Source organism: Empidonax traillii, unplaced genomic scaffold (assembly GCF_003031625.1).
Source record: "Empidonax traillii isolate 1590-97213 ecotype Southwest subspecies unplaced genomic scaffold, ASM303162v1 scaffold481:size658601, whole genome shotgun sequence".
Lineage (NCBI taxonomy): Eukaryota > Metazoa > Chordata > Aves > Passeriformes > Tyrannidae > Empidonax > Empidonax traillii.
Genome location: NW_020955674.1, coordinates 121,662 through 147,049, shown reverse-complemented (window position 1 = coordinate 147,049; position 25,388 = coordinate 121,662). Strand labels below are relative to the sequence as shown.

The following is a 25,388-nucleotide window of genomic DNA, read 5'->3' as shown; positions in this document are numbered from 1 at the left end:
ATTACCTGCCTTTTTTTTTTTTCCTACCCTCTAGGAGGGAATTTAAAGTGTCTCTGGGAGCTGTGAATTTGAGTGAGCCTGACTGCTGCTGCTTATTTTCTGTTCTTTTCTTGATGATTGATTGTGTTGCTGACCTCAAGGCTTGAGTTTGACCTCTCCTAAATAACTAATAAGGAGCATTCTGTCAAGCTGAGATTTAGATGAGGGAGTAATGAAGATGGATTTTGGATCAAGCTTAGTTGACTTAAGATTATTCCAAGAAAATCAACCTCTTGGGATTTCTTGGCATCACTTATATATAGCTTCAAGACATTGTACATTTATCAGAACTGCAGAAGAAAGCAGATGTCACTTAAGGTACAGAAGTTAACACTGTTTTAACTGAAGAACATCTTTATTCCAGATAGCATTGAGAACAGCAAAAAGACAAGGCTAAACATGGTAACAAGTATTTGTTGGGTGAAGCTGTCTTCATAGGGCATTAGTGAACATGGAAAGCCATCGGCTGAAGACTGGTGGTTGAAAACAGGTTTTAATTAAGTAGTGTAACTTTACTGATTAAAATTTTTGCAGAGCATAAGGTAGCCTGGGAGGAAAACAGAAATTGTCTGAGTTGGCAGGGGTCAGGTTAGGAAAGCTAAAACCCTGATAGAGTTAAATCTGGCTAAGGATACCAGGGGTAACAAAATCTTCTGTAGATACATCGGTGATAAGAGGAAGAATAGGGAAGATGTGAATCCTGTCTGGAAGGGTATGTGAGACCTGATTACCCAAGATATGGAAAAGACTGAGGTACTCAAGACTTTCTTGCTTCAGCCTCTTCACCAGCAAGTGCTCCAGCTACACAAGTTGCAGAAGGCAGTCCCTGTCACCCTGTTGCTGAGGCACAGCGGGACACCTTGTGGCCTTCTTAAGGCATGTCTTGTTTTCAGTGCCAGCATTTTTATCAGTCAGTTCTACCTTCTTTTAAAGAAATTGTTTTTTTTCCTTGTTTATTGCTATTATGAGTAACAGTAGGTATTTAGCAGATTACTATCTCTTAGGCTTAGCTTTTTGAAGTGTGTTGTAATAGGTTCATTTATGGTTAGTAGGTAATGTGCACTTTCTTATCATGCAGTTTCTGTATCTGCTAACTAACTGATACTGCCATCAAATTCCCTAATAACCTCCTTCACCTGTTATTGTGACTTTTTTTCTGAATCTTACGTGGTAATTTCTTGTTATACAGCATGCTTTAGGTAGAGCAATGACATTAGGAACAGCAATGACATTTTGCTGCTCATATAAGACAAATGCAGCTTGTATCTTCTGTTGTGTCTTCAGGAGTATATGTGTCATGGCCACTTCCCTGAGCAAACACAGTACTTGCTGTGATTGCCTAAATGTGCCTTTTGGCTTCTCAGCACTCAGATCTCCATTTCTCTTTTGTTCACATTGTTCAATACTACTAGGCTATTCATTGTAGGTAGGAATAAAGTAATGATAGGAAAAGCTCTTGGGCTCTGGAACTTCATTATCTACTCTAAAACTGTTAAAACCATCCCTGATACAGTTTTGGTCCAGGGTATCTGTCACTTTCCAAATGTGATAACAGTTTTCCTGAGCCATGAATCTGGGAGAATTATGTTAACAGCCAGGTTAACACTTCAACTGAGAGTCAGAGCTTAGTGGTATGGATGCCATCTGTCTGTGCTGGTTGGCCTCGGTGCCCTGTAAAGATTTTGGGCACGTTCAGTTATATCAGGCACAGCCTCCTAGGTCCATATTCCTATGCTGTCAGTTGAGTGTTGTAGAGGTACGTAGAGCCTATAAGAAGGCAAGCAGTTAGTATTGTCTAATGAGCACAATAGATATATTTTTAACACAGCACGCATGTGCTGTCAGCATGTAACACCAGAGGGTAATGGCAGTTCTTGAAGGAAATTCATTCAAAAATTACAATTGTATAAACAATTTACTGCTCAGTGTAATTTATTGAATAATTTAAAAAATGTAAATTTAAATAATAACTTAAAACATTGCTTACAAAATCAAGAACAATCCAGCCTTTTAAATGATCTTCTAAACTACTTAACCTATCAACAGATTGATTCATCCAACTGGTATTCAAGACTGATGCCCTCTGCACATAAGTCTTGCTTTTAAGGGTACTTCAGTTCCTTTTCTCTTGCTTATGCTTTCACTCTGCTTATAAGTAGTCCACTTCATACACAGAACCTCCACTCAAGGGGTTTACTGGCAACTGGCACAGGTAAAATAAGTGTTAGCCAATTAATTCACTCAAAGGGTGCCTTTTGTAGGTCTGGCTGTAATGCAGTCATCTTTACCTTTCCTTCCCTTCATGAAGGGGATTTGTTTAGCTCTAACCTCTTTTGTGAAGCTTTCTGTAAAGAAGCTAAAGGTTTTGGGCCTCCTGTGTTGGGTTTACTTGAGGATGTGGAGAGGAATGAGAGCTTACATTATTTCTTGTAACAATAATGAGAGAATCTTTGGCTTACCCTGTTCATCGTGAAGAAAGCTTTTCTTTACTCAAACAAAGAAAAGAGAATGTAGCAGGTTGTTCACTGATCTGAGCATCTCAAGTTACAACTAGTCTTTTTTTTTTTATAGTGTGTGTGTAGATCTTGGGATTGGGGTCCTTTGAAGCTGTCTCAAAAGTGCTTTCAAAGAGGGTCCTAGCACCTATTTAAGGTCCTCTATCTTTGACCTTCCTCCCATTGACATAGATAGTAACAGTTGAGAGGCACACAGAATAGTTATGGAAAAAATGGTAACATGAATTACAGTTTTAGGAATTGTAAGTCTTAATAAGTGCACACTTTCACCTTACCTATTTCTGCCTTCCACTCCTGGTCATACCTCTGAACTTGCAGTGTTGAGCTGATCTGACTGTATTGAGCTGTCCTGTCTGAATACTCAGCTGTTTTGATATTTCTGACCACCCTTTTGAACCTGCGTCTTCACAACTTGTTCATAAAATATCAAAACAAAGGATGCGATGTTTTGTAAGACAAAAAAACATTATCTCTTAGAATAACTTGAAATGCTGGTTTGAGGTAAATCTTTGGGATATTGGTGTATTATTAAAACAGTTACTAGTACTTCCTGTTCTTTCAGATATTTGGGTTGATACAGAATGTTGCATGAAAACTTAAAAGTTCTTCCTTTCCATATTAAAGGACTTATTTTACTTGGTTCTGTTTCAAACAAAACAAAGTTTAGTGGAAAAATGCTTGATTCCGTCTGTCTGAGTTTGGTATTTATTTTGTGGGGGATGACCTTTAAAGAGATGGAAAAGAAAACTCAGAACATATCAAGTGTGATAGTTCACTGGATGCTTCTTTTGTGCTGGACAGATTCTCATGAATATGTTTTCTTCTGACACAAATATTAATAAAATATATATAGGAACTGAGCAGTGCTGATTATATAAGGGCTATATTTTGAGCAAAAGCTTAGGCTCTGCTTTGGGACTAGGGGTCTCTGAGAAGTAGATTTTAAGCTGTTTCCAACTACCAGAAGTATTTGGATTTTGCTGTTACTCTCATTGCGTATATTGGCATCCTTAAAGTGTATATCTGGAAAGCTTCGTAAGTAGCTTATAAAGTTCTGCTTTCTATGTAAGTTACTTTGGTAGTGTTGAGATACCTTTGCTATGTGTGGAAGTGTATGTAAATGCTGATATGTGTGATTGTGATGTGCATGCATAAATGTGAACCTGAGATTGATAGGTTTAAATTACACAGTGCATGGCAAAAAACTATTACCCTTATAAGTCATTATCATCAGACTGAAGTCCAGAACACTAATGTAGTTATACTTTCTCATTTTATTGATATAGTATAGTATAGTTCCAAATGGACTTCTGCTATGAAGGCTACTTTCAGTTCAAAAATTGTGGAAAGATCAGTAGACTAAAATCTGTTCTTACAATCCAAACAAACCTGCTCCTATTTGACTCCTGTTTTCATTACTTCAGTACACTGTTCCTAACCCTTTGTTACTCTCCAGCAGCTTTTATCAGTAGTGATGTTTTTGATCTGGCAGATAGACTAGATCAGTGGACTTGATTGCTGACTGCTTAAGTCTGTAACATAATGATGTTAATAACCAATATGACCCAAATGCTTAACTACAGATATTGTTCCTGTAATTTGTAATGCAGGTAATCCACATAGCTGATGCAGAGGTGCATCATGCCCTTGAGGTCCAAATGTTCCTGTTTATTATGTAATTGCTCTAGACCCAGCAATTACTTGAAATACCTGAGAATCATTTGGTATTTGAAGAATTGTGAGTATATATAGTATAGAGGGTATATTCATGCTAGATATAATACTTTCTGATAGAAAAATACTGCTTAAAATGGGCAGAAATGCATCTAGAATATTAATGTAAAAGCACAGATGTGTTGAACCCTCCCCAGCCTTTGTCTGGATACAAGTTCATAGAAGTGCTCTCCAAGGTGAATCCTAAATAATAGGAGTATGTATTTGCCTCTTGGTGAAGTTTCTTATAAGTGTCTATCTTAACACTTTATGGAGAGACTCATACTTTGTGGTTTTTTTCACTTCTTTGTAACAATAGAAAAACATACAAATGCAGTGACTTTTGCTGTAAACTCAGTACACTGTAAAATATGATAGAATAATTGTAATAGTTTCATGTACTGAGCAATATCTAGACTAAATAGCCGGAAACGGAACAAGATGCTGCATTTTAGAGCTGTATAGTAAGGGTTAAGGAGAAAATACAACGAATTCGTGTTGTGCATTTTGGAGCACAACATAGGAGGATGAAGCATGGGTATGGATCCTGAGTTCAGAAGGTGATTGAACTATGTAACAAACATATGAATATCATTAATGACAAAGACATGCAAACCTTGCAGTTTAATGGAAAGTTGGCCAGAATTCGCTGCCCTGAGGGTCCAGAGTGCTGCTTGGAGTTAACACAACCATGAGGGTGATGTTTCACAGGCATCAGTTGGAGTGACCATACTAGCACATCAGAAACTAATTTGCACAGATCCTCTAAGGAAACAAGTAGCCATCCAGATCTTGGACTTCTTGAAGAGTGGGGTTTGTAGGAGCCAATGTGATTGGAGTGAGCAGCATAAGGGGACCCTCTGGATTGTGTTTGAGATACCATTGTTCCAATTTCTCACATCCTGTAGAGAGAAAGGAGGAATTGGAAGACTGTACTTTGTCATCGAGCTTATAACCTCGTTGGGGTTAGAGAGATCCAGTGGGTAGCTCAGAAGAGTGACTGCTGCAATAGATGGACAATAGTCTCTTAAGGAACAGGCAGGGAAGCGAAGGAGAGGCGTTTGTGTTCTACACAAAGGAATAACTTGGAAGCAGGGTTCTCTGCTATGGAATGGGTCATGGGCCTGTCAAGTCCGTGTGGCTCAGAATCAGAGGTTAGGGCAGCAACCATTAATACTGTAGTCGGCATTTGTTACAGATAGCCTGATCAAAAAAGGGAAGAGGTTGAACCTTCCAAGCAGCTGGGTGACATCTGCTAGTGGAAGGCCTTTGTTCCGCAGGAGTACTTCAAACAGTTCTGCCAGGGCAGCACAGCAGGATATTTGGGACAGTTTTTAAACACAGATTTTCGAAGTATCAGCTAGGGCAGGTGCTTTGCATTTGGCAGCCCAGGCTTTAATGGCTGGGAGACAGTAGGGTTTCAGATCTTGAGAGAAATGAGGAGGGCAACTGGCTGACTAAGGCCCAGAATTTTACTTGATTTAGAGAACTGCTAAGTGGTGTCCTCCAGGAGGTTTGCTGTGAAGAGCAAAGGAGCACAGGACACGTTGATCTCAGATGGCAAAAATGACTCATTCTAATCTTCATGGAAATAGCAGGCGTCACAGTAAGCCTGCTAGGCCTCAGGGAGAGGATCTGAGTTGAGCAGGAGGAGTCCACAAAAGGCACTGGTATTGCTTACGTGTGCAGCAGTATTGAACTGAAGCTTGATTGGATTTGAAACAGAGGGATGTGTAGAGCAGCAGAAGAGCTTTTAGAAGTATGTGGACAGCCAAAGGAAGAGTAAGCAGAACACGGCCCTGCTGATAAATGGAATAAGCTTGTGACAACATGGGATTGTGATCTCAGAAGTGATCTGAGATACTCTGTACTTTCTTTGCCTTGACTTTTACTGACCAGGACCTGTTCTCAGATGTGACAGAATTTAAGAAGCAGAGTGAGATGCCATCTTTGCTAGAGGAAGATCAAGTTATAGAGTACTTAGGGAAAATGGTGAGATTCAGCCAAGAGAACTGGCTGACATGACTGCAAGACCTCTCCCTATAATCTTTAAGAAGTGAGTGCAATTGAGGAACATCCTCAGTAACTAAAGGATGGCAAATGTTACAAGCATATTCAAGAAAGTCAAAGAAGAGTGAACAACTACATCAGTTAAATAAATGGATTCGTATCATTGTGATACTACAAAGATTACAGAGTATATGACTTAGTGTCATATAACGTGCTAGGGTGCACCTGGGTCTATAAATTCTGTCTACAGGTATTTCCATAAATGCTGTCTTATGAAAGTTCTGTCATTAGCATTAGATTAGTTCATAATAGGAGAACTTTTTTTGAAGGTAAACATTGGGAAGTTTGGAAGTAAAGTGCTGTCAGTAGGCTGTTGTTCAAGTGCTCTCTTGCATAGGTGCATTTTGAACTGGGCTTGATAATGTGGTACTTAACATGGGCAGCTTTCCTCAAGCTTATTTATAGGATCAGTGATGTATTACTGTTGCTAGTATAGCTGAACATGTCCAGAAAGATAAAATGGAGTTTAGTTGTGCATTGACCCCAATACTGTGTAGCTGTTCAAATCAATTTGATTGCTGTGGCCTTAGTGCATGTCTGGAGAGGAAGCATGTCCCTTAGAATGGTACATTCTGTCTTCGTTGTCTGTATTGTCCTTGATTCTCAAGCAGTTAAGCTGTTTACAGCTCGGCTGCTTAATACCAGCACATACAGTTGACACGTCTCATAGGCAAAGGGAAGCTGGTGACAGTTTATTTTATTATGACTTGCTGTATATTGTAGCAGCTCAGTAGCTGTTTCATGACTGTGAGAACTGACAACCTGACGCTTGTTCTAAGCCATGTCATTCCTGTTTGTGATTTGAAACATGATTTTAAAATAACCTTTTCGATGCAGGCAAAGCTTGAGCAAGTTTGGAACCATTTAAGTTTGCTTTTGTGTTTTGCTGTGAGGCAAATTACAGTGGTAAAAGACACTTCATGTTGGAAACCAAGGTTAATAGACTTGAATTTGCTTCATCATATGGTTTATTCCCCACCCTAATTCTCAGTCACTACCTATTACAAGCATATTGCCTTTTTGTGTTTAAATATGATTGGAAAATTATTCAAATGTGATAATAAAGTGTTTGTTTTATCAGTATTTTAATAAAATAAGCAATAAAGGAATGATTTTGCAATGATACTTCTCTTAAATTTTGATCTTTGTACTTTAAGAAGTGAAGAGTCATTTTCTTCCATGTAAATGAAATAAAGATTCCCAATACAGAAAAATAGAAATTTTTCTCTTTGAAGCAAGGTATCATGATGATTATCAAGCAATTTTACTTGGACACATTTATGATGATAACAAATAGGAAACCTTTATTCTGCTCAGGAGGGTTTTACCAAGACAGCTGCTTCTTGTGCTTTTTAGACAAAGTCCTCTCTTGTTCGAAGACCATTAGTAGGTTACTAGCCAGTGACAGGGTTACTTCTGAAAGACTCAGGAGTTATTCTCACCTAGGGACCCCTGCTATGTTGCATTTTCTGTGTTCTTGTTTCTGTAAGAGTTGCTCCTATTAAAGAGCTATTTGCGTTATGTTTATCAATAATTCTGTGAACGTGGAAGTATGAAACAGGATGTAAGCATTTCTCAGAAATGAGTATTTGCAGTGAAGCAGATATCTCCTTTTCTTGCGTTAAACTACCGTCAGTATGATTCTGTTTTTGAAAGAAAGACTGTATTTGGTCACAAATTTTTTTTAAAGTAAAAGCTCATCTAATCGGTAGATGATTTTAAGAAAAGTGAAGATACAAGTTTGAATTATAAAAATTTGAGTGGAAAGTTGTGTTCTCTAGAAAAGGTAGGATAATCCAAAGTAAGGACTCCAGAGTACTCTGGTAGGGCACATCATAGTTTAAAGATGTTTTTCTTTTTGTTTATTTGATATTTGTTTGGGTTTTTTTCCTGTAAAGTAAGTTCTGTCTTGATTAATTTAATATAATAAACTTTCTTTAGTAGTATTTTAACTTTCATAGAGAGATTAATGTTACTGATTTATGAGAAAGTGATACTGGAGCATGACTTCTTAAATAAAATCAAAATTGTGTTTGTCTCCAGTGTATTATATGATTGATACATAAGATACATAAAACTGTTTCCTTGATCACAGACTTTCAGATTAATTTCTTTCCAAATTTTCAGTGTAAACTATTATTTCCAGATTTTTGTAGCAGACAGAAAAATCTGTCCTAGCTGAAAAGTAGGACTCATTAATCCCTACCTTCAGGGTCCACTTTGAAGACTGTTTGTTTTAGTTTTTGGCTTCCATAAGTGGAAGACAAATACATGGATTTGTTGCTAGTAGCATAGGAGAAAGGAACTGCAATTTCTAAGTACTTGTCCAGTTACAGTGAGATTCAGTATTATTTTCCCTTCACGTGTGTTTTTGCTGATGACAATGCAATGCATTGCAGTGTAATGCACTGAAGTTTTAAAACAACAGTTGAACATCATACATGATGTTCTCAAAAGAGTGAAGTGCCTCTCTTTGTGACAGTGTTCTGAAGGAACCTGCCTGTCTGTAGGCAGTGAAGTTCAAGGAGAGGAGGAATTGTGTTAGATCAGTGTCCGTTGCCTATGGCACTATTGTTTGTGGTGAGGTTGCTATGTCAGATACTCCCTTAAGGGAGCACATAGATAATAGAACACAGGAAATTATACTAGAGTTTCAGCTGGTGGCATCTTCTGGAGAAGATTATGTTGAAGCTGCCTCAGGATGCTCTGGATGGCTGTAGGGAATTTTCAGTAAAATGTACAATTGTATTGCCCATTGGAAAAGGCTAGAAATGTTGTGATCCTTTCATAAAAAGAGGAGTGATACACTTACTTATAAGCCAAATAGAGCCCTCCATTTCATCTTCTTAGAACATACTCAGGTACAATTACTTGTTTTCCAAAGTGTGGATACTAACTGACTGACTTGCTTACTCTGAAGCTAAACAAAGTAATCTTTGTATTTAATATAAAATACAGCATTTCTAGGGCTGTTATAGGGTATAAAGCTGTTTTAAAATAGAAATAGTAAATATAATTGCATCAAAAATACTTGTTCAAACTTTCATATTAGCTAAGTTCCCTTGGTTCTCAGGTGAATAGGAAACCACAAATGAAGTCTTTATTTAATCCTGTGCAATATGCATACCACAGTCTGGGTAATTGTTTGCATGGACTTTCATGTCTGTGAAATGTCTGTCCCTTCAATTTCTCTGTTGGTCACTGTCAGAATAGGGTACTATTAAACTGGACCTCTGATCTTGTGCTCTTTAATTTCTCTAAAGATACAGAACCAAGCATAACAAAATCAGTGCTTAACTAACAAAGTTTCTGGAGACTGACTCAAATGTATTAAAGTTATTGTTTTCACATAACTGTGTTGTGCACTCTGCTGAACCTATTTCAATGGAGTACTAGGAATGCTGTAGAGTGAAATTACAAGATAACTACAAGTCAGTTTCTTTAGATGTATGTTTTAATGCCTAATTATCTCCTGAATTTGTGTTGATGGTGTAAAATTTATGTATGTTATTTTAACTTTTCCTTTTTCAGTTTGTATTTCTTCCAATTGTTTTGAATCTTGAAGATAAAATCTTATTATTTCTGGGGAGGTTTGCATGACAAAAATGGAAGGCTGTAAATCCCATGTGCTGGGTTGCTTCATTATGAAGGATGGAGATAAAGCAAGAAATAGAAGTCATTATTGGTATTTCAGCTGCTGGATTTTGTGGTACTATCATTCATATGCTCAGAAGCTAGAAGAGACAACTCTTAGTTCTAGATTAGGTCTTATATTTCTTTGTGGTTTTCTTTTCTGTGTAGCATAAAGTCTAACTTGTTTACATTTGGGAGTGAGTGGGGAGCTCTGTTTTGTCCTGTGAGTGTTGCTATTGTTCATAGTCTGATATCAGAGACTGTAGCTTTAAAAAATTCTTTCAGGTTACGACTTTGAGGCTATCCATTATTAGGCTCAGGTAGACACAGTGAGACGGGGGGTATCTTTAACAGGGGCATATTGTACTTATTTCAGATGCTTCAGGATATTTACATGAGCTACCAAGATCATTGTTTTTTGTTTACCTGCAACTCAGATCAATTACTTGGTGTCTCTTGGTAAGCTTAATTTAGTAGGTGTCGTTCAAATTGCAGAAGCTGTTAAGAGATTTTCCATTCAATGCTTGATACATGAGACTGTTACCTCTGATTTGTGTTTTTGATCCTGTAGAATGTGAGTATCTTGGAAAAGTGTGGGTTATATTTTATAATGGTAGGGGAAGAATACTGACAGATGTTACTGCCATCAATGTCAAGTTTCACTGCCTTAGTGGAGAGTACAAATGACCAGTAAGAACTAGTTTGGAAATTCCCAGACACAGGAAAGATACAATGAGCCAGGATATACTATTAAAACTCTAAAGCCGCTTGTGCTTGCCAAACTAATGATTCCAAACTCTTGATAGTGGTTTCTTATTAAGCTTCATATGTTTACCAAGGAAGTATAGGTACAGCCCTGTTATCTACGAGGAAAAAGACAGTGGAGGAAGAGGGAAGAGTTTTTGTCAAACAAAAATGAGATCTAAGTCTTGCAAACACTCCAGAAACACTTTCTGTTAGTGCCCAAGACTTCTTGAATGTGAAGTTGCTAGGGTAAACTGTAAAGTCACTTGAAGCAACTAAGTTCTTATGGATTTATTTTTAAAAAACTGTTATTCTCCCTCTCTTTTCCTCTGTTGAGACTTCTGTCACTACTTCTACTGCCTCAATTTTGCACGTATTTCTATAGGCAGTGGTGTCTCAGTATAAAACTTGTCTTTGTATGTTACAAATAAGCTGATGCAGAATTCTTTCTTGATACAAGTGAAGCTTTGTCTGAAGTTATGCATGATATGCTAAATCCTGTAGGTCTGCTTTTGTGCAGTTGGAATTAAAGCTACAATTTTTTATCTTCAAACTACTCAGGATGCATTGTGGTTTTGAATGTGAAGTTTGGTGTTTCCCATCAACAAGTAGTTGCATGTAGTACCAGGATGTACAAAGATGTATCATCTAGTTATAAAATAGTTTATTATGCTGCAACTTCAAATGTTAAAACATCTTTGTTTTCTTAATTTTTATGGTAGTGTTTCTTCTGTAGAACAGAATAATTTACTCGTTGAGTTTCCAGTGGTACCATGCAGATGTAGGCAGGCTTTATGTGGCTGTGTAGAAGCAGGCAGCTGTGGGATGGTATTCCTGCTGAAGCTCTAGCAATTTATCATCAATCATGCTAACAGATATGAAAGGTGCACTACTTATTCCATTATCTCTGTTGTTAGCGATCACTTGAAATGGAGTCAGATGTCTACTTTTCTGTATAAATGTTTTTTTATACAAACTGGAGGTTAGGCTATGATTACCTGAGCATATGTGTCTTCTAAATTCTGTTGTGGACCTTTTGTATTGCATCTGAGAAAGGGAAGACCAGTGTTTCAATCTGAATAAACATAGAGATATATTTGTGTGCGTTTCATGTTTTTATCTAAGAAAATAGCTCTGTGTGTATAGGGTTTGTTTATGGTAGACCATACAGCAAAATAAGGAAACAGCCACTGCTTGCCTTAAACCCAGATGTTAATCATATGCCTTTAATTTATAGCTAACTTGATTAGAAGAAACTCTGTGAAGAGGTTAGGAGGATTTATTTAGCAAATATGACATCACAAGATATATTTTAAAGCAAGCTTTGAAAACTAAAAGGAGTGAAAAACTTGAGGGGAAAAGAAGTATTAACTGGAAGTGCAAGAACTGTATATTGGTGGATTCCAAATGATGTTGAGTAATGTAATTCCATAAATATAATGTCTGTGCTTAACGGTAGAGTAAGTATTTTGTAAGCCTGGTGTTTAAGGCCCATGTTTTGGTAGTGTTTATAAAGGCACAGTATAGAATATGTATCGTGGAGGGATGAATTACTGTGAAAGGATATGTTTTATTAGTTGTGTTATTTTTTTTCTCTATCTTGAATTAGTTTTGCTGATGGCATCTCCTGTTATCTCCAAGAAGGTGTGTTCTGCTTCAAATTGTAAAATCCTCTTAAGATGAAGAGTTAAAAAGGACTTACAACATATATAGAATACAAAACGAAGGAGGCATGTTGAATAATATTGGATTGGTTACTGTCTTGAAGACTGCAAGCAGGAATTATGTGAATGTTCTTAGAAGTGAATTAAGGGAGATTATTTTTTAATTATTTCTCCTAACTAATTCTCCAAGTAATTCATCTTGTGAATTATATGTTACCTCTGAAATACAACTACTAACTGTTTAATCAAAAACTTATGCCACTTGGGGCTTCTTGAAGAAAAATGACTTAACTGATATTACCCATGATACTTCCTCTTGAGATTCTTCTGATAATTCTTGGTTTCAATGAGGTAACTCAGGTGTAAAAGTTTCTCAAAAGGCCAGACAGTTGTAGCTCTAAATGAGAACATGAATGATGGGACCTGTTCTGAAACGTGTTGGCTTTTTCTTTCCTCCTCGCCATGTGATTAGAAGAGGGAGTTTGGTTCATGTTAGGTTCTTATAACGTAAGGGCTGGCTCTCACAACGATTTTATCATTTCCTATGTCACTAATGATGAAAACTCATCTCTTTTATGGATGGGATTTCTTTAATTGCAAGAGTTTCCAGTAGTTCAGTCAGTCATGCTGATGATCTTTGTATTAATTCCAACTTTCTTCAGGACTAATTAAAATTCCTTACGTTTGTTATCTCCATAAAGTATCCTGTTGATTTTTCTTCTAGGCTATTTACTTTCTAGAAGAGAGGGTCAAGCAGGATCCCCTGAAAAACCATTGTCTGATCTGGGTCGTCTCTCATACTTGGCTTATTGGAAAAGTGTCATATTGGAATACCTGAACTGCCACCATGAGAAACAAATCAGCATCAAAGGAATGAGCCGAGCTACTGGAATGTGTCCACATGATATTGCCACAACCCTGCAGCAACATAGCATGATAGATAAAAGAGAAGATAGGTCAGTGGATCTTATAAAAAAAAAATTAAAAAATAATAAGACAAAACATTCTCTACTTATAAAACCATTGATGTGAAAAATGTCCGTGTAAAAGTCTGATTTTAAAATGAGTGATAACCATGTTACTGAAGAAGTCAGTACAGATGGGTCTTGCTAAATGGGGTCTTATATAAGGAGTTTTTCTTCCTGATGATTTTTCGGATCCTCTTTCATGTTAATGGTTATTAGAAGTATGCAGCCAGCTCAAAATATTTTCACTTAAGAATTTAGTTTCTTCTAATTAAAAATTTAATTTCTTCCCTAAGTACAGTTCCTGACTCTTGCTTTGCAAATATTTTACTTGGAATACTAGTGAGGGAAAAATTTGGGTTAGTGGGTGGCAGCCTCTTTCCACACCCCTGTTTTCAGTCATTTCTGAATCATGTATACCATGGGATCAGATCAGGTCTACATGAAGTCCTCCTGCTCGAGGTAGTGGAAATGCAAGTTTGTATTTAATGTTACGAGCAGTGTTGAAAGTCAGTGCACTGAGAAGGTGAGTTTCTGAGTTGTGTGAATATCTTCTTCCTTAATGGTGTTGATGGATATTTCTGAATTTAAGTGGATTGTTGTTCCTGTTTGGGCTGGTTTTTTCCATAAAATGACTTAAATGACTTTCAATGGTATTTGTGTTTCTGAAGAGCTTCTTAATTCTTTCGAGATATTCCAATCATAGAAACTTTATAATCAAGCAAAGCTGCCTTATGAACACTGGGTTGCTAAAAAAATAAAATAAAAATCAGAAAAAGGCTGACCCTGGTAGTTTTTATGTGCAGCAGTGATGGTATTCCAAACTAGTATATTTTAAACTAGTAAGAATGTAAGTTTTCCAAAAGGAGGCTGACTTTCAGGATGTTTTGATGAGAGTAGTAAGAGGAGTGCTGTCATTGCATTAAAACCTTAGCTTTCTGGGGTACTTAGTTATGGACAACCTGAGGACAAATGTATTTTAAGGGAGAATAAAATACGTATTCATCACTTTTATGCTTCTTCTGCCCTGTCACAAATTATTATAGGCTCTGAATACAGACACCCAATTAGAAAATAACTCTTTTTACACCTACAGAATTTAAAATACTTTATGAACAAGGTCAGTTAGTCTCTTTTCAGAGATACTAAAGCTTAGACGGGGACATCAACTGACCTGACTGAAGGTATCCAGCAGGTCACTGACTGAGACAGGAAAAAAATTACATCTTTGAAATTCCTGTCAGACACTTACCTTGGGAATTGGGTATGGCTTCTTAATGTTTTCTATGTGTTGTTAATTTTTTTTACATGTAATGAAGTAGAAGTTTGTCACAATTCTGTGAAAAGGGTTCACCTGGATCTGATTTTGTTTTTAAACTTTATCTCAGTGAAAAATAATGTTGTTACTTAATCAGGGTGGTGTTTACAGCATTTGAAATTCTAGCTAATTGTTGTTTGGAATTGTATAGTTCTTTGTAACAGAGGAGTTTAGTGGGATACATGCTAGTATATTAGTACAGTGTGCTAACTTACTAGTCTTTACCTAATTTTGATTGTAGTTAATTGGAAGTCATTTTGTACTGCCTTATCACAGGACTACAGTACATTTTTATGCTTTGTTAGAAAACTTACGTTTCTAGCTTACTTTCTTGTCCTGTTAACTGACATCTTCAATTGTACTATTACAATTTTCTTACTTCTGACATGATGATTCACTGTGTTTTCTGTCTATGCTTGTACATAATATTAAAATTGGAGATTTTTATGGCAGTGACACAAGTGCCAGTACTAAAGCTCTTGAACAGAGTAGTCAACTATAAAACTTTTACCTTCCTCTGCGTTGCCCTAGTGATGTTTAATATTGAACTTTCACTTCATAAGCTGTTGTTTCCTTGCTTTCTCCAGTAAACAGTCTCTAGTGTAAGCATGTTATTGCTGTGTGTCAGCTGGCATTTTTAGTTTGATATATCCATTTATTTACCCGTCTATTTTCACAGTTTGTTGTGCAAAAAGATTTAAACTGCAAAAAGGCTGTTTTAGGTGATCACTTTCTAAATTAAATTACTGTTTATTTGATTGTAGATTTGTAATTATTAGAAGGGAAAAGCTGATTTCAAGTCATATGGAGAAACTGAAAGCAAATCCACGCATCAATGAAGTAGATCCTGAAAGCTTGAGATGGACTCCTTTGTTAGTTTCTAATGCTGCAGTTTCTGAAGAAGAGAGAGAAGCAGAAAAGGAGGTAATATCAGAGACATCTGAATTTCTTTTCCTTTGGATTTTGTAACTCCAAATATTCAACTTTAGGCTGTATTAAATAGAGCAGTTTTTGCTTAGTGGTAGAAGGTACTGATACTGTAATGCAGAATTATTGGAAGCTGTGCAGTAAGACCTTTGAGGTAGCTTTGAAGGGATGAATATGAAAACTTAAAATGTGAATCACTTGTCGTGGAGCTGTATTTATCACTCTTGAGGTAGTCAAAGAGCATGTAATCAGATCAAATTTGGTGCAGAGCTCAGGGGCTGCACTGTCAATCGATTCTTTGTGTTCTGAACTTGCTCAAAGTGATCCAGTCAGTGGGCATGTAATGTAGTGCTGAAGGACTTAAATCAATTCGCTGCATCATTAATAGTGCTAAATATCCCATGAAATGCAATCTTCTTTGGTTTGTTATCTGTTAACTGTTGTAAAGGAGCTACTAGATGATTCAGCGGAAATGTTGTTGCTAGGTTAGCCAGGAGTGCTAATCAGAGTTGACTTACTTTAACTATTTAGCTGAATGCAAAGGGTACGGCTAAGTAAATGCTGTTTCAGTGACCTGCTATTTTAACCTTGACCCTTCAGGCTGAGCGTCTCATGGAACAAGCCAGCTGCTGGGAAAAGGAAGAGCAAGAAATATTCTCCACAAGAACTAATAGTAGGCAATCACCTGCAAAAGTACAATCTAAAAATAAATATTTGCGATCTCCAGAAAGTTTGGCAGTAGTGGGGGAGCGAGGGCAATCCACTGAACAATCTAAAGAAAGCAGTGAGGAGGATGGCGGGGATGAGAATCAACAGAGTTCGCCTCCCCGGCTGACAAAGCCACAGTCACTGGCCATAAAAAGAAAGGTGTGTTACTTCAATGGTTTGGTTTAAAATAATTTGTCTCTGAGTTCAGTCAAATGCTTATCATCAAAATAACAATCTGGTTTTTTTACAAACATTAATTAGACTGTTTTAATCATTTCTGTGCTATTTAGACACTTAACAACTCCTCTCTTCTCTTTTTTTCCCCCCTCTCTGTTCAATTTTTTATCTTTTGGATGTTTCATGGAACTGTAAAATACTACTGACACAAAAAAATCAGAATTTCCTGTTAATTTTTAAACTAGTGATTGCCCTCTGCTGTTTGGCATTGGTATTGGTTCAGTATTTGAATGGTTCTTCTTCATACAAGGATGGAGTCCAGCTTGTGGGGTTTGTCTTTTTATTAATATAGGAACTCCTAAAAGGGGAATACTGTTTCTTAAAAGAAATGCTGTTAAAGGGGGTTTTTTAGCCATATTCTCCTAATTTACAGGAGATCTAAATGTTAAATTCTGGTTACTCATGTATTTGCATAGTTCTTAATTTCTTTGAAAAGTCAACTCTCTGAGTGCCTTAAATTAGTAAATGTAGGAATCCCAAAATTTTAAAACACTCACCTTAGCCTGTGTATTTAGGTGTCTCAGGTGAGAATCAGGAAATTGGAGTGTCCCTTTAGTTATACTTTGAAAGAGCAAACTTTAAAGTAACTGTAAATCTCTGAGAATGCATAATAACAGAAAAAAAACAACACCTTGAACAGTTTCTTCTTTACGGCAGCCACCTGTAGGATTCTTGGCATGCAATTCTTGGCTGTTATCTATTTTTCTATGTACATACTTATTTCTAAAAATAGCAGAAACCCGAAATATAGAAGAATAAGCTTTGATACTTGGGAAGGTTGTTGGGGAATTGTAAATCTACAGAGTAAAAATGTGTAAGTACAATTTAAGTAATAGTGCTGTGAATATTATTTGACAGAAGAAGGCAAAAGGCACTTGAATATGAAGAAAATTCTAGTCTTAATTTTCACCTAGAGAAAGCTTTGGGAACATGTATACATACCTGTTTAAAGTGTTTAGGCATTTTACTTTTAGATTCTGTCTACATTTGAATTTGATGCAATGTAAGGTGGTTTTTTTGAATGAGTAAATAAATTTTTGTAGAGTGAGTTTACAGAATCTATGTCCAGAATCAGCTAACAAACGGGAATGTAAGAAGAGTTACATTTGTGGAACTATTTTTCAGAGACCTTTCATACTGAAAAAGAAAAGGGGCCGTAAACGCAGAAGGATAAATAGCAGTGTTACAACAGAGACAATTTCTGAAACAACAGAGGTGTTGAATGAGCCATTTGATAACTCAGACGAAGAGCGTCCCATGCCACAGCTGGAACCCACCTGTGAGATGGATGGAGAAGATGATGACTTGAAGCCTGTGATTAGAAAACCTTTTGAGTATCAACCCGGGCAGCAGAAACAGGAGGAGGAAGAAGAGCAGAACAAGGAGAAAGATACTCATTGTTACAGGAGTGATGAAAATTGCACAGGTAGACTTAAAATGTTCTTATCTTTGCAAAATTATTTGGTTGAAAGAAGAAAGTGTTTAATTTTTGTCATAAATCTTGAAATTTTTATTGTATTTATCCATTTTGGTCTTAAAATCTTACGATCTTAAAAATGCTCTCTGCATTAATCTCACATAGTTTATTAGAATTCAGAATTCAGTGGTGGCTTCAGATTTTTTGTTTTGTTTTTTATTATGTTTAGTTCTGCAATTCCTGACCCATTGATATTGTAATTTGCTTTTTGTGTTCATGAAACAAGTATTTTCCAGTCTGAGCCATTGCAATCCTTGTCATATTGTCAAAACCACTGTTATGTCCCTACAACAGGGCCTTACATACTCAACAAGAGTATCACTGGAATATTGTCTAATATAGTTTTTGTATCCTTGGTAAAGGGATACAAGCAAAAAGTAAGATTTGATTTACACAAATATCATTCTATTCAGCATTGTTGGTAGTTCAGTGAAATGTTTGTTGCTTCTGTGGCACAATATATCCTCAGCACCAGGGTCCCTATTTTTTCCCCACAAAAGAGATGGACAGTTTTAACTGTGTTCTTTCAAAACTGCTTATCTAGTTTGATTTCAAGGATATTTCCTGTCAGAAAAGCCATTGGATGGATAGTGAAACTACTAATGAGCTATTCTGAATGTGTGCTCATCCCTTGACCTCGTGGCTCTCAATTATAAATTATATAAATTATATATATATATGGCTCTATATTATAAATTTTAACTCCAGCATGAATGACTAGATTCTCAGGTCTGTGTATTTTCTGGAAGAAGCAAGTAGATACTACTTCAGTATTTTTCTAATTGCATGGGAAGTTTCATCTTTGTGGTCCTCAGTTGAGGAATCATGCTCTGATTTCCACTTTAAACAGCTTTTATGTGACCAGAACAACTGTGTTGGTGCTGTTACAAACCTGTGCACAGCTACATTATAATATTACTGCTTTTTCCTGATTCTCAACAGAAATTAATTAAACTAGAAGTAGCAGGTTCTGAGTATTCCGGCTATATCCCAGTGGTCAGGTTTGCACTGTTTTAGCTAGACTAATGTTGTGTACTTGCCTGTGGACCATGTCATCACATTAACTGACTGTAGGAGTGCTGTGACAATAAAGGAGTGTCACTAAAGCCATTACACTCCTGAGTGCAGCATGTTGTATCTTGATACTTCTCCCTTTTTGTGGTGTACATGTAAATGGTATCTGGGGAGAAAGCAAAGGGGTGAATGTGTTTGGGTACTTTTTTTATAGTCAATGGATTAATGTAGTATTCTGATGTGCTCTGTTTAATTTCAATTATCTTTTGCCTTCTATCATCTATTGTGAGCTGTGGTCATGAGATGTTGCCGAGGAGAAGATACTGTAATGAACCACTTTTTTTTCAGTGTTGGTACTAAAACATGATTATATATTTATTATGGCTTGTCCTGCAGAATAGTCAAACAGGAAACTCCAGACTCTCACTGTCAAAAAAGATGAATATGCATTAAATCGAGGTCTGTGTAAAGTCATAGCATACTTGTATTCTAAAACCAAAGGTTGAAAATCAAATATTTGGACAATATTTGCTTTACTTTATATGTCATTTGAATCTCTGGCGTTCTCCTAGTGTATAAATGGTGATTTTGATAGTCACTCTTAAAAGGCCACCGAACAATAACATATCTGAGTAGGTTGTATTTGAGCTGTAGATACTATATCCTTCCATTGTGGTTTGACATCTGTTTATAGCTCATTTCACAGTTTCTTAATACATTTTGATTTTATAAATGATTTTTGGGTTTATATTTGAAAATATTGATCAGTATGTGCAAGCTAAGACTTTTTTTTTTTTCTCTGTTGCCTCCCAAAGATAATACAGAGGATGTAGCTGTGTTGGAAGAAAGCACTAAAGACAATCTTGAACCTTTAAAGAGTAAGCAGGGTTGGCCCAAAGGAGTTAAGCGTGGTCCATCTAAATGGAGGCAAAGTAAAGAAAGAAAACCTGGCTTTAAGCTTAATTTATACACTCCACCTGAGACTCCTCTGGAGCCTGACTATCAGGTGCTGGTGGAAGAACAAAAGGAAGTGGCTGAAGACAAGCCCTGCTCAGTTCCTGCTGTTACAGAGGAAGCTGTTAAAGAACCTGTTGAAGTATTGCCACCACCAAAGGATGAGAGGAAAGAGGTAGAACCTGAACCTCTGCATCCATCCAGTGAACCCTTCGAAAAACAAGAAAACGATACCATGAAAGCTGGGGAAGAAGAAAGGAGTGTAGAAGAAGGTGGAATCAATTCAAAAGATGAAGAAAAAGACAAAGTAGAAGTGTTTGTGCAAAGAGAGGAGTCTGTGCATTTGGATGATCAGGAGGAAGAGGAGGAGGAGGATGAAGAACCTTCTCACAATGAGGATCATGATGCCGATGATGAAGATGATAGCCACATGGGTTCAACAGAAGTGGAGAAAGAGGAATTGCCTGGTGAAGCTTTCAAGGAAATGCTGGAAACACAACAATCTTTTTTAGACGTAAATGTTCAAACTGGTAATTCGAATCAGGAGGAATTAATGGATTGTGGTGTTGACCTTGCAGCTGATGAGTGTGAAAGTGACCAGAAAGAACTTGCTACAGATTCAGACCCAGTGCCTGAATCCGATGATGATCATGCAGGTAACAGCCAGGACCAAAAAGCTGGTGAAGAACTACATTCCGATTTCAAGGGAGAGAATACTGAGACCATGGAAATAGACTCAGAGACAGTTCAAGCAGTACAGTCTCTAACCCAAGAAGCAAGTGAACATGAAGATACATTTCAGGACTGTGCAGAGACTCAAGAGGCCTGTAGAAGTTTGCAGAACTATGCCCATAATGACCAAAGTCCCCAAATGACCACACTGGATGATTGTCAGCAGTCTGACCACAGTAGCCCAGTTTCGTCTGTGCACTCTCATCCCAGCCAGTCAGTTCGTTCTGTTAATAGTCCAAATGTTGCTCCTTTAGAGAACAGCTATGCTCAGATCAGCCCAGATCAAAGTGCCATTTCTGTGCCATCTCTTCAGAACATGGAGACCAGCCCAATGATGGATGTTCCGTCAGTTTCTGATCATTCACAACAAGTTGTGGATAGTGGGTTTAGTGATTTAGGAAGTATTGAGAGCACAACAGAAAACTATGAAAACCCAAGCAGTTACGATTCTACAATGGGTAATAGTATCTGTGGAAACAACTCTTCTCAAAACAGTTGCTCGTACAGTAGCCTTACATCTAGTAACCTAACGCAGAGTAGTTGTGCAGTGACCCAGCAGATGTCTAGCATTAATGGAAGCTGCAGTATGATGCAACAAGCAAACATCAATTCTCCTCCCACCTGCAATGTAAAATCTCCCCAAGGTTGTGTTGTTGAAAGGCCTCCAAGCAGCAACCAACAGTTATCCCAGTGCAGCATGGCTGCTAATTTTACACCACCTATGCAGTTAACCGAAATCCCCGAGACTAGCAATGCCAACATTGGATTATATGAAAGAATGGGGCAGAGTGAATTTGGAGCAGGGCATTACTCACAGCCATCTGCCACCTTCAGCCTTGCCAAACTGCAACAGTTAACTAATACGCTTATGGATCATTCTTTGCCTTACAGCCATTCAGCTGCTGTAACTTCCTATGCAAACAGTGCCTCTTTGTCCGCCCCCCTGAGTAACACAGGGCTTGTTCAGCTTTCTCAGTCTCCACATGCTGTTCCTGGAGGACCCCAAGCACAGGCTACCATGACTCCTCCCCCCAACCTTACTCCTCCTCCCATGAATTTGCCACCTCCCCTTTTGCAGCGTAATATGACTTCATCGAATATTGGAATATCCCACACCCAAAGACTGCAGACTCAGATGACCGGCAAAGGTCATGTTTCTGTAAGAACCAAATCCACACCTCTGCCACCTGCTGCTGCAGCCCATCAGCCACAAATTTATGGGCGTGCTTCACAGACTGTGGCCATGCAAGGGCCCGCAAGGACCTTAACGATGCAGCGTGGTATGAACATGAGTGTAAATTTAATGCCAGCCCCAGCTTATAATGTCAATTCAGTGAACATGAATATGAATACCCTTAATGCTATGAATGGTTATAGTATGTCCCAGCCAATGATGAATAGTGGCTATCACAGTAATCATGGGTATATGAATCAAACCCCCCAGTACCCTATGCAGATGCAGATGGGAATGATGGGAACTCAGCCATATGCACAGCAGCCAATGCAGACAGCACCCCACAGTAACATGATGTACACTCCTCCCGGCCATCATGGCTACATGAATACAGGCATGTCCAAACAGTCTCTCAATGGATCCTACATGAGAAGGTAGGCCCTTGGGAGAGACGCACTACCAAACTGGCATATTGGATTGATCTGCACAAATACCTTTTTGGAGAGTACGATTTCAAAACCAGCAATTGGTGTGAATGCAAAAACATTTGTTGGCACCATTTAAAAGCTGTATGCAGCAGAAAGCCTTATACAAGTTTTTCTTTATTTCTTGTTTTGTTTTTTTTTGGTTGTTCGTTTGGGTTTTTTGTTTTGTTTTGTTTTTAACTTTGTGAGATTTAACTTCTCTTTGGGGGGAATTAGATGGTTTTCCATTTTCTGTTTATTTCATTGAGCTTGAAGTTCTCTGGAAAGGAAGAACTCTTTCTTTGAACTGCAATTACACAGCAGCTGATGGTTCAGAGCCATTTTATGTGCCTGCTCCCATTAAAAATGTGGATAAATAGACTTCAAAACTATCAGACAGTACTGGATCATGAGCTTTTTCTCTCTCCTTTCCCCACATGTAAATGCCTTTTAGCAGTTCTTTTATTGTATTATTTTGTTTCTGAAGGTGACACTTCTGCATGCCGCTAATGTCTTTGTTAGTGACAGTGCATTTTGTAGTACTGTACAAGTGTTGTGCTTAACAGTAAGCCATTTCTTAATTTTTTTGCCTTGATTAGGTTACCCTAGTTTGAGGGGTAAAAAACTCAGAACTATATTTTTGTTAATTATAAAACTTGTAAAAATAATAAAAAAAGCTGCAAAAGCTATTCACATTTTGGTTAGTTCAAAGGGTTTTATTGCTGTATGTTTAGTGTAAAGTTGAGACTCTTTTCCATTTTTGTGACCAGTTTCTTTGGGGCTGGGGTAGGAAAAAAGGCAGCTTTCTGTTTTATAAATACTGTTATGTTTTTTTGTTGATTGAAACATCTCAGTGTTTATTTGTCAAGTTTTGAAACATTTTCGTATATGTCCAAATACTTGGCAGGATTTAAAAAAAAAAAAAAAGTAGTGAATTTGGTGTAAAGTTGCTATTTTATGGAAATGCCTCTAACTTTACATTTTCATTCCATCTGTAGATTTTTCTATCTTTATAAAATATTGGAGTTATTTTTTAAGGGAAAAAATAGAGCAGTAGCGTGTGAATAGCTCAAACTAAGCTTACAGATCGCATGTAAAAAGGCAAAAGTTATTTGTGTCTGTTTATATTGCTTCCTTTTTTGTAGCCTTTGTACCTGTACAGAGTGACTGTAAGGGCCGAACAGAAGAGGCTTGATACATGTAAAAATAGGACCTGGTGACACTCTTGTATTTATCTGTTATCTTTTTAGTCAGTCACTTAAAAAAAATACCCACAGAAAACCCACCCAAGCAACAAAAATAAAAACTGCAAAAAACAACCCCCCCTAAGCTGTACATTTTAACATAAAATAAATTATGATGAGCCATTTTTAGCCTCTTGTGTCTTGTCATAGTTTGATGTTGCATGGGAATTACCTCCTGAAACAGTGTTTGTTACGGCGCTCTCACATGCTTGATCTAAAGCCCATTAAAGTTGGTGGGGTTTGGATTAGGCTGTTAGAGCCTAAGTGTAGGTTACTCATCATAATGGCATACACCTTGTGAAAATAAAGAGTATCTAAGATTATTTTTTTAAATAATCTTAATAAAATACTGAATAAATATGTATTTAATACGCTAAAAGGTTGTCGATATTTAATGTATGAAACTTCTTTCCTATAGAAAGTGTTAATATATATATATAAAAGGATATATGATAGTAACAGACATGGTGTTTGAACTGTATTTTAATGATAGAATTGTAATTTCTTCCTTTGTTATTGTTGCTGGGTGACAAGATGGTGCAAATTATGTGTATACGGATATGGGTACACACAAATATACATACATAGATGAACATTTCTAATCTAGCAGTAGGTGGTCTCTAAATATCAGGGAGGCTGTCTGTACATGTAGCTTGTGAGTGGACAAGTTAAAATGAGGTATGTGTGAATCTACACCAGAAAAAAAATCTTTGTAAAAATTTTTCAAAATGCTTCTAATGTGATTGTTCCCCCTCTAGCCCAGTGACACCGCAGGAAGGTTGCTGACTAAGGTGAAAGCACTGGTCCTCTTGACTGAAAACTGTGCCACCATTCCAGTATATAAAGCAGCTTTATAGGTAGTATTTCACATACCCAAACATCCAAAAAAATGCATATTTCTTCAGACAGAACCATAGCTGAATGGTGTTACCAAATCAAGAAAGTGATACTACAGATTCATGCGTGTAACCTGTTCAGTTCTAGTACAATGGAGCATCAGTCTAAGACAGTGGATCTGAATGGGAGCTAAAATTGATGGTGAAATGGTAAGTTGGAGTAGCTTGTGTTTTAGGAGTTCAGAACACTTGATAAAGAGAGCACAGTACAACAAAGATCTTCATTTATATCACTTGCGTTGTCAAATTTGTTTATTAAAGGCAGAGTATTTATAGTAATTAAACTATGTTTTCATCTTCACAAAGTAACTGTCAATTTTTTTATGCTTATGAAAGGGAAAGGTGAACTCAACACATTTTATGTGCAGCCTTCAAGCGTGTTTAGTGACGACCATATCTTTTTAAATAATTGCATCTTAAAATAGCAGTATGCTTTGTGATTTTTCATTTGTGTGTTTTTGCAGTGAATGAAAAAGGCACCTGGGTCTTTTATCTGCTGCTGTTTAGTTTTGAGTTTCGAAGCCTGTAACATAAAAGCAAATCAGACTTTCTTACTGTTTTAAATATGTGTTAACCTGAAACAGAGCATCCTGACTCCAGCATATTGCCAAGTTTCTGTATTTGCAATATATGAATTAAAGTTTGGTTGGAAAATTATGTATAGTGTGTGCACAACAGGCAAGTTTCCAATATATTTTTTTTATTTCAGAATTGAATTCCTGTAATGAGGACAAGGAGCTTTCCTACATCTTTTCCTGTAGTGACTATTTAGCTATGAATTGCATTACTGCACTAAAATTTGTTTTATAAGAAGGCTGTCTTTTCCTTTACAGATATGCTTGTTTTATGTATTGTGTGCCCATTGCAGTGTCAGTTTTGACTATACACTGTAACACCAT

The 25,388-nt window shown here is 37.1% G+C and overlaps 1 protein-coding gene across 6 annotated transcripts in view; it reads left to right on the top strand.

The window, feature by feature from the left end:
* KAT6B (lysine acetyltransferase 6B) overlaps positions 1 to 23,972 on the top strand; it is a 114,728-nt gene extending 90,756 nt beyond the window's left edge. For 5 of the 6 annotated variants that reach the window (XM_027896109.1, XM_027896108.1, XM_027896107.1 and 2 more), the window contains exons 13-17: positions 13,104 to 13,335; positions 15,427 to 15,586; positions 16,190 to 16,456; positions 17,660 to 17,960; positions 19,841 to 23,972. In XM_027896109.1, coding sequence (XP_027751910.1) covers positions 13,104 to 13,335; positions 15,427 to 15,586; positions 16,190 to 16,456; positions 17,660 to 17,960; positions 19,841 to 22,323 — 3,443 coding nt within the window. In that variant the 3' untranslated portion in view covers positions 22,324 to 23,972. The remainder of the gene's footprint in view (positions 1 to 13,103; positions 13,336 to 15,426; positions 15,587 to 16,189; positions 16,457 to 17,659; positions 17,961 to 19,840) is intronic. The other variant, XM_027896111.1, reaches the window with a different exon arrangement.
* Positions 23,973 to 25,388: the final 1,416 nt, after the last annotated feature.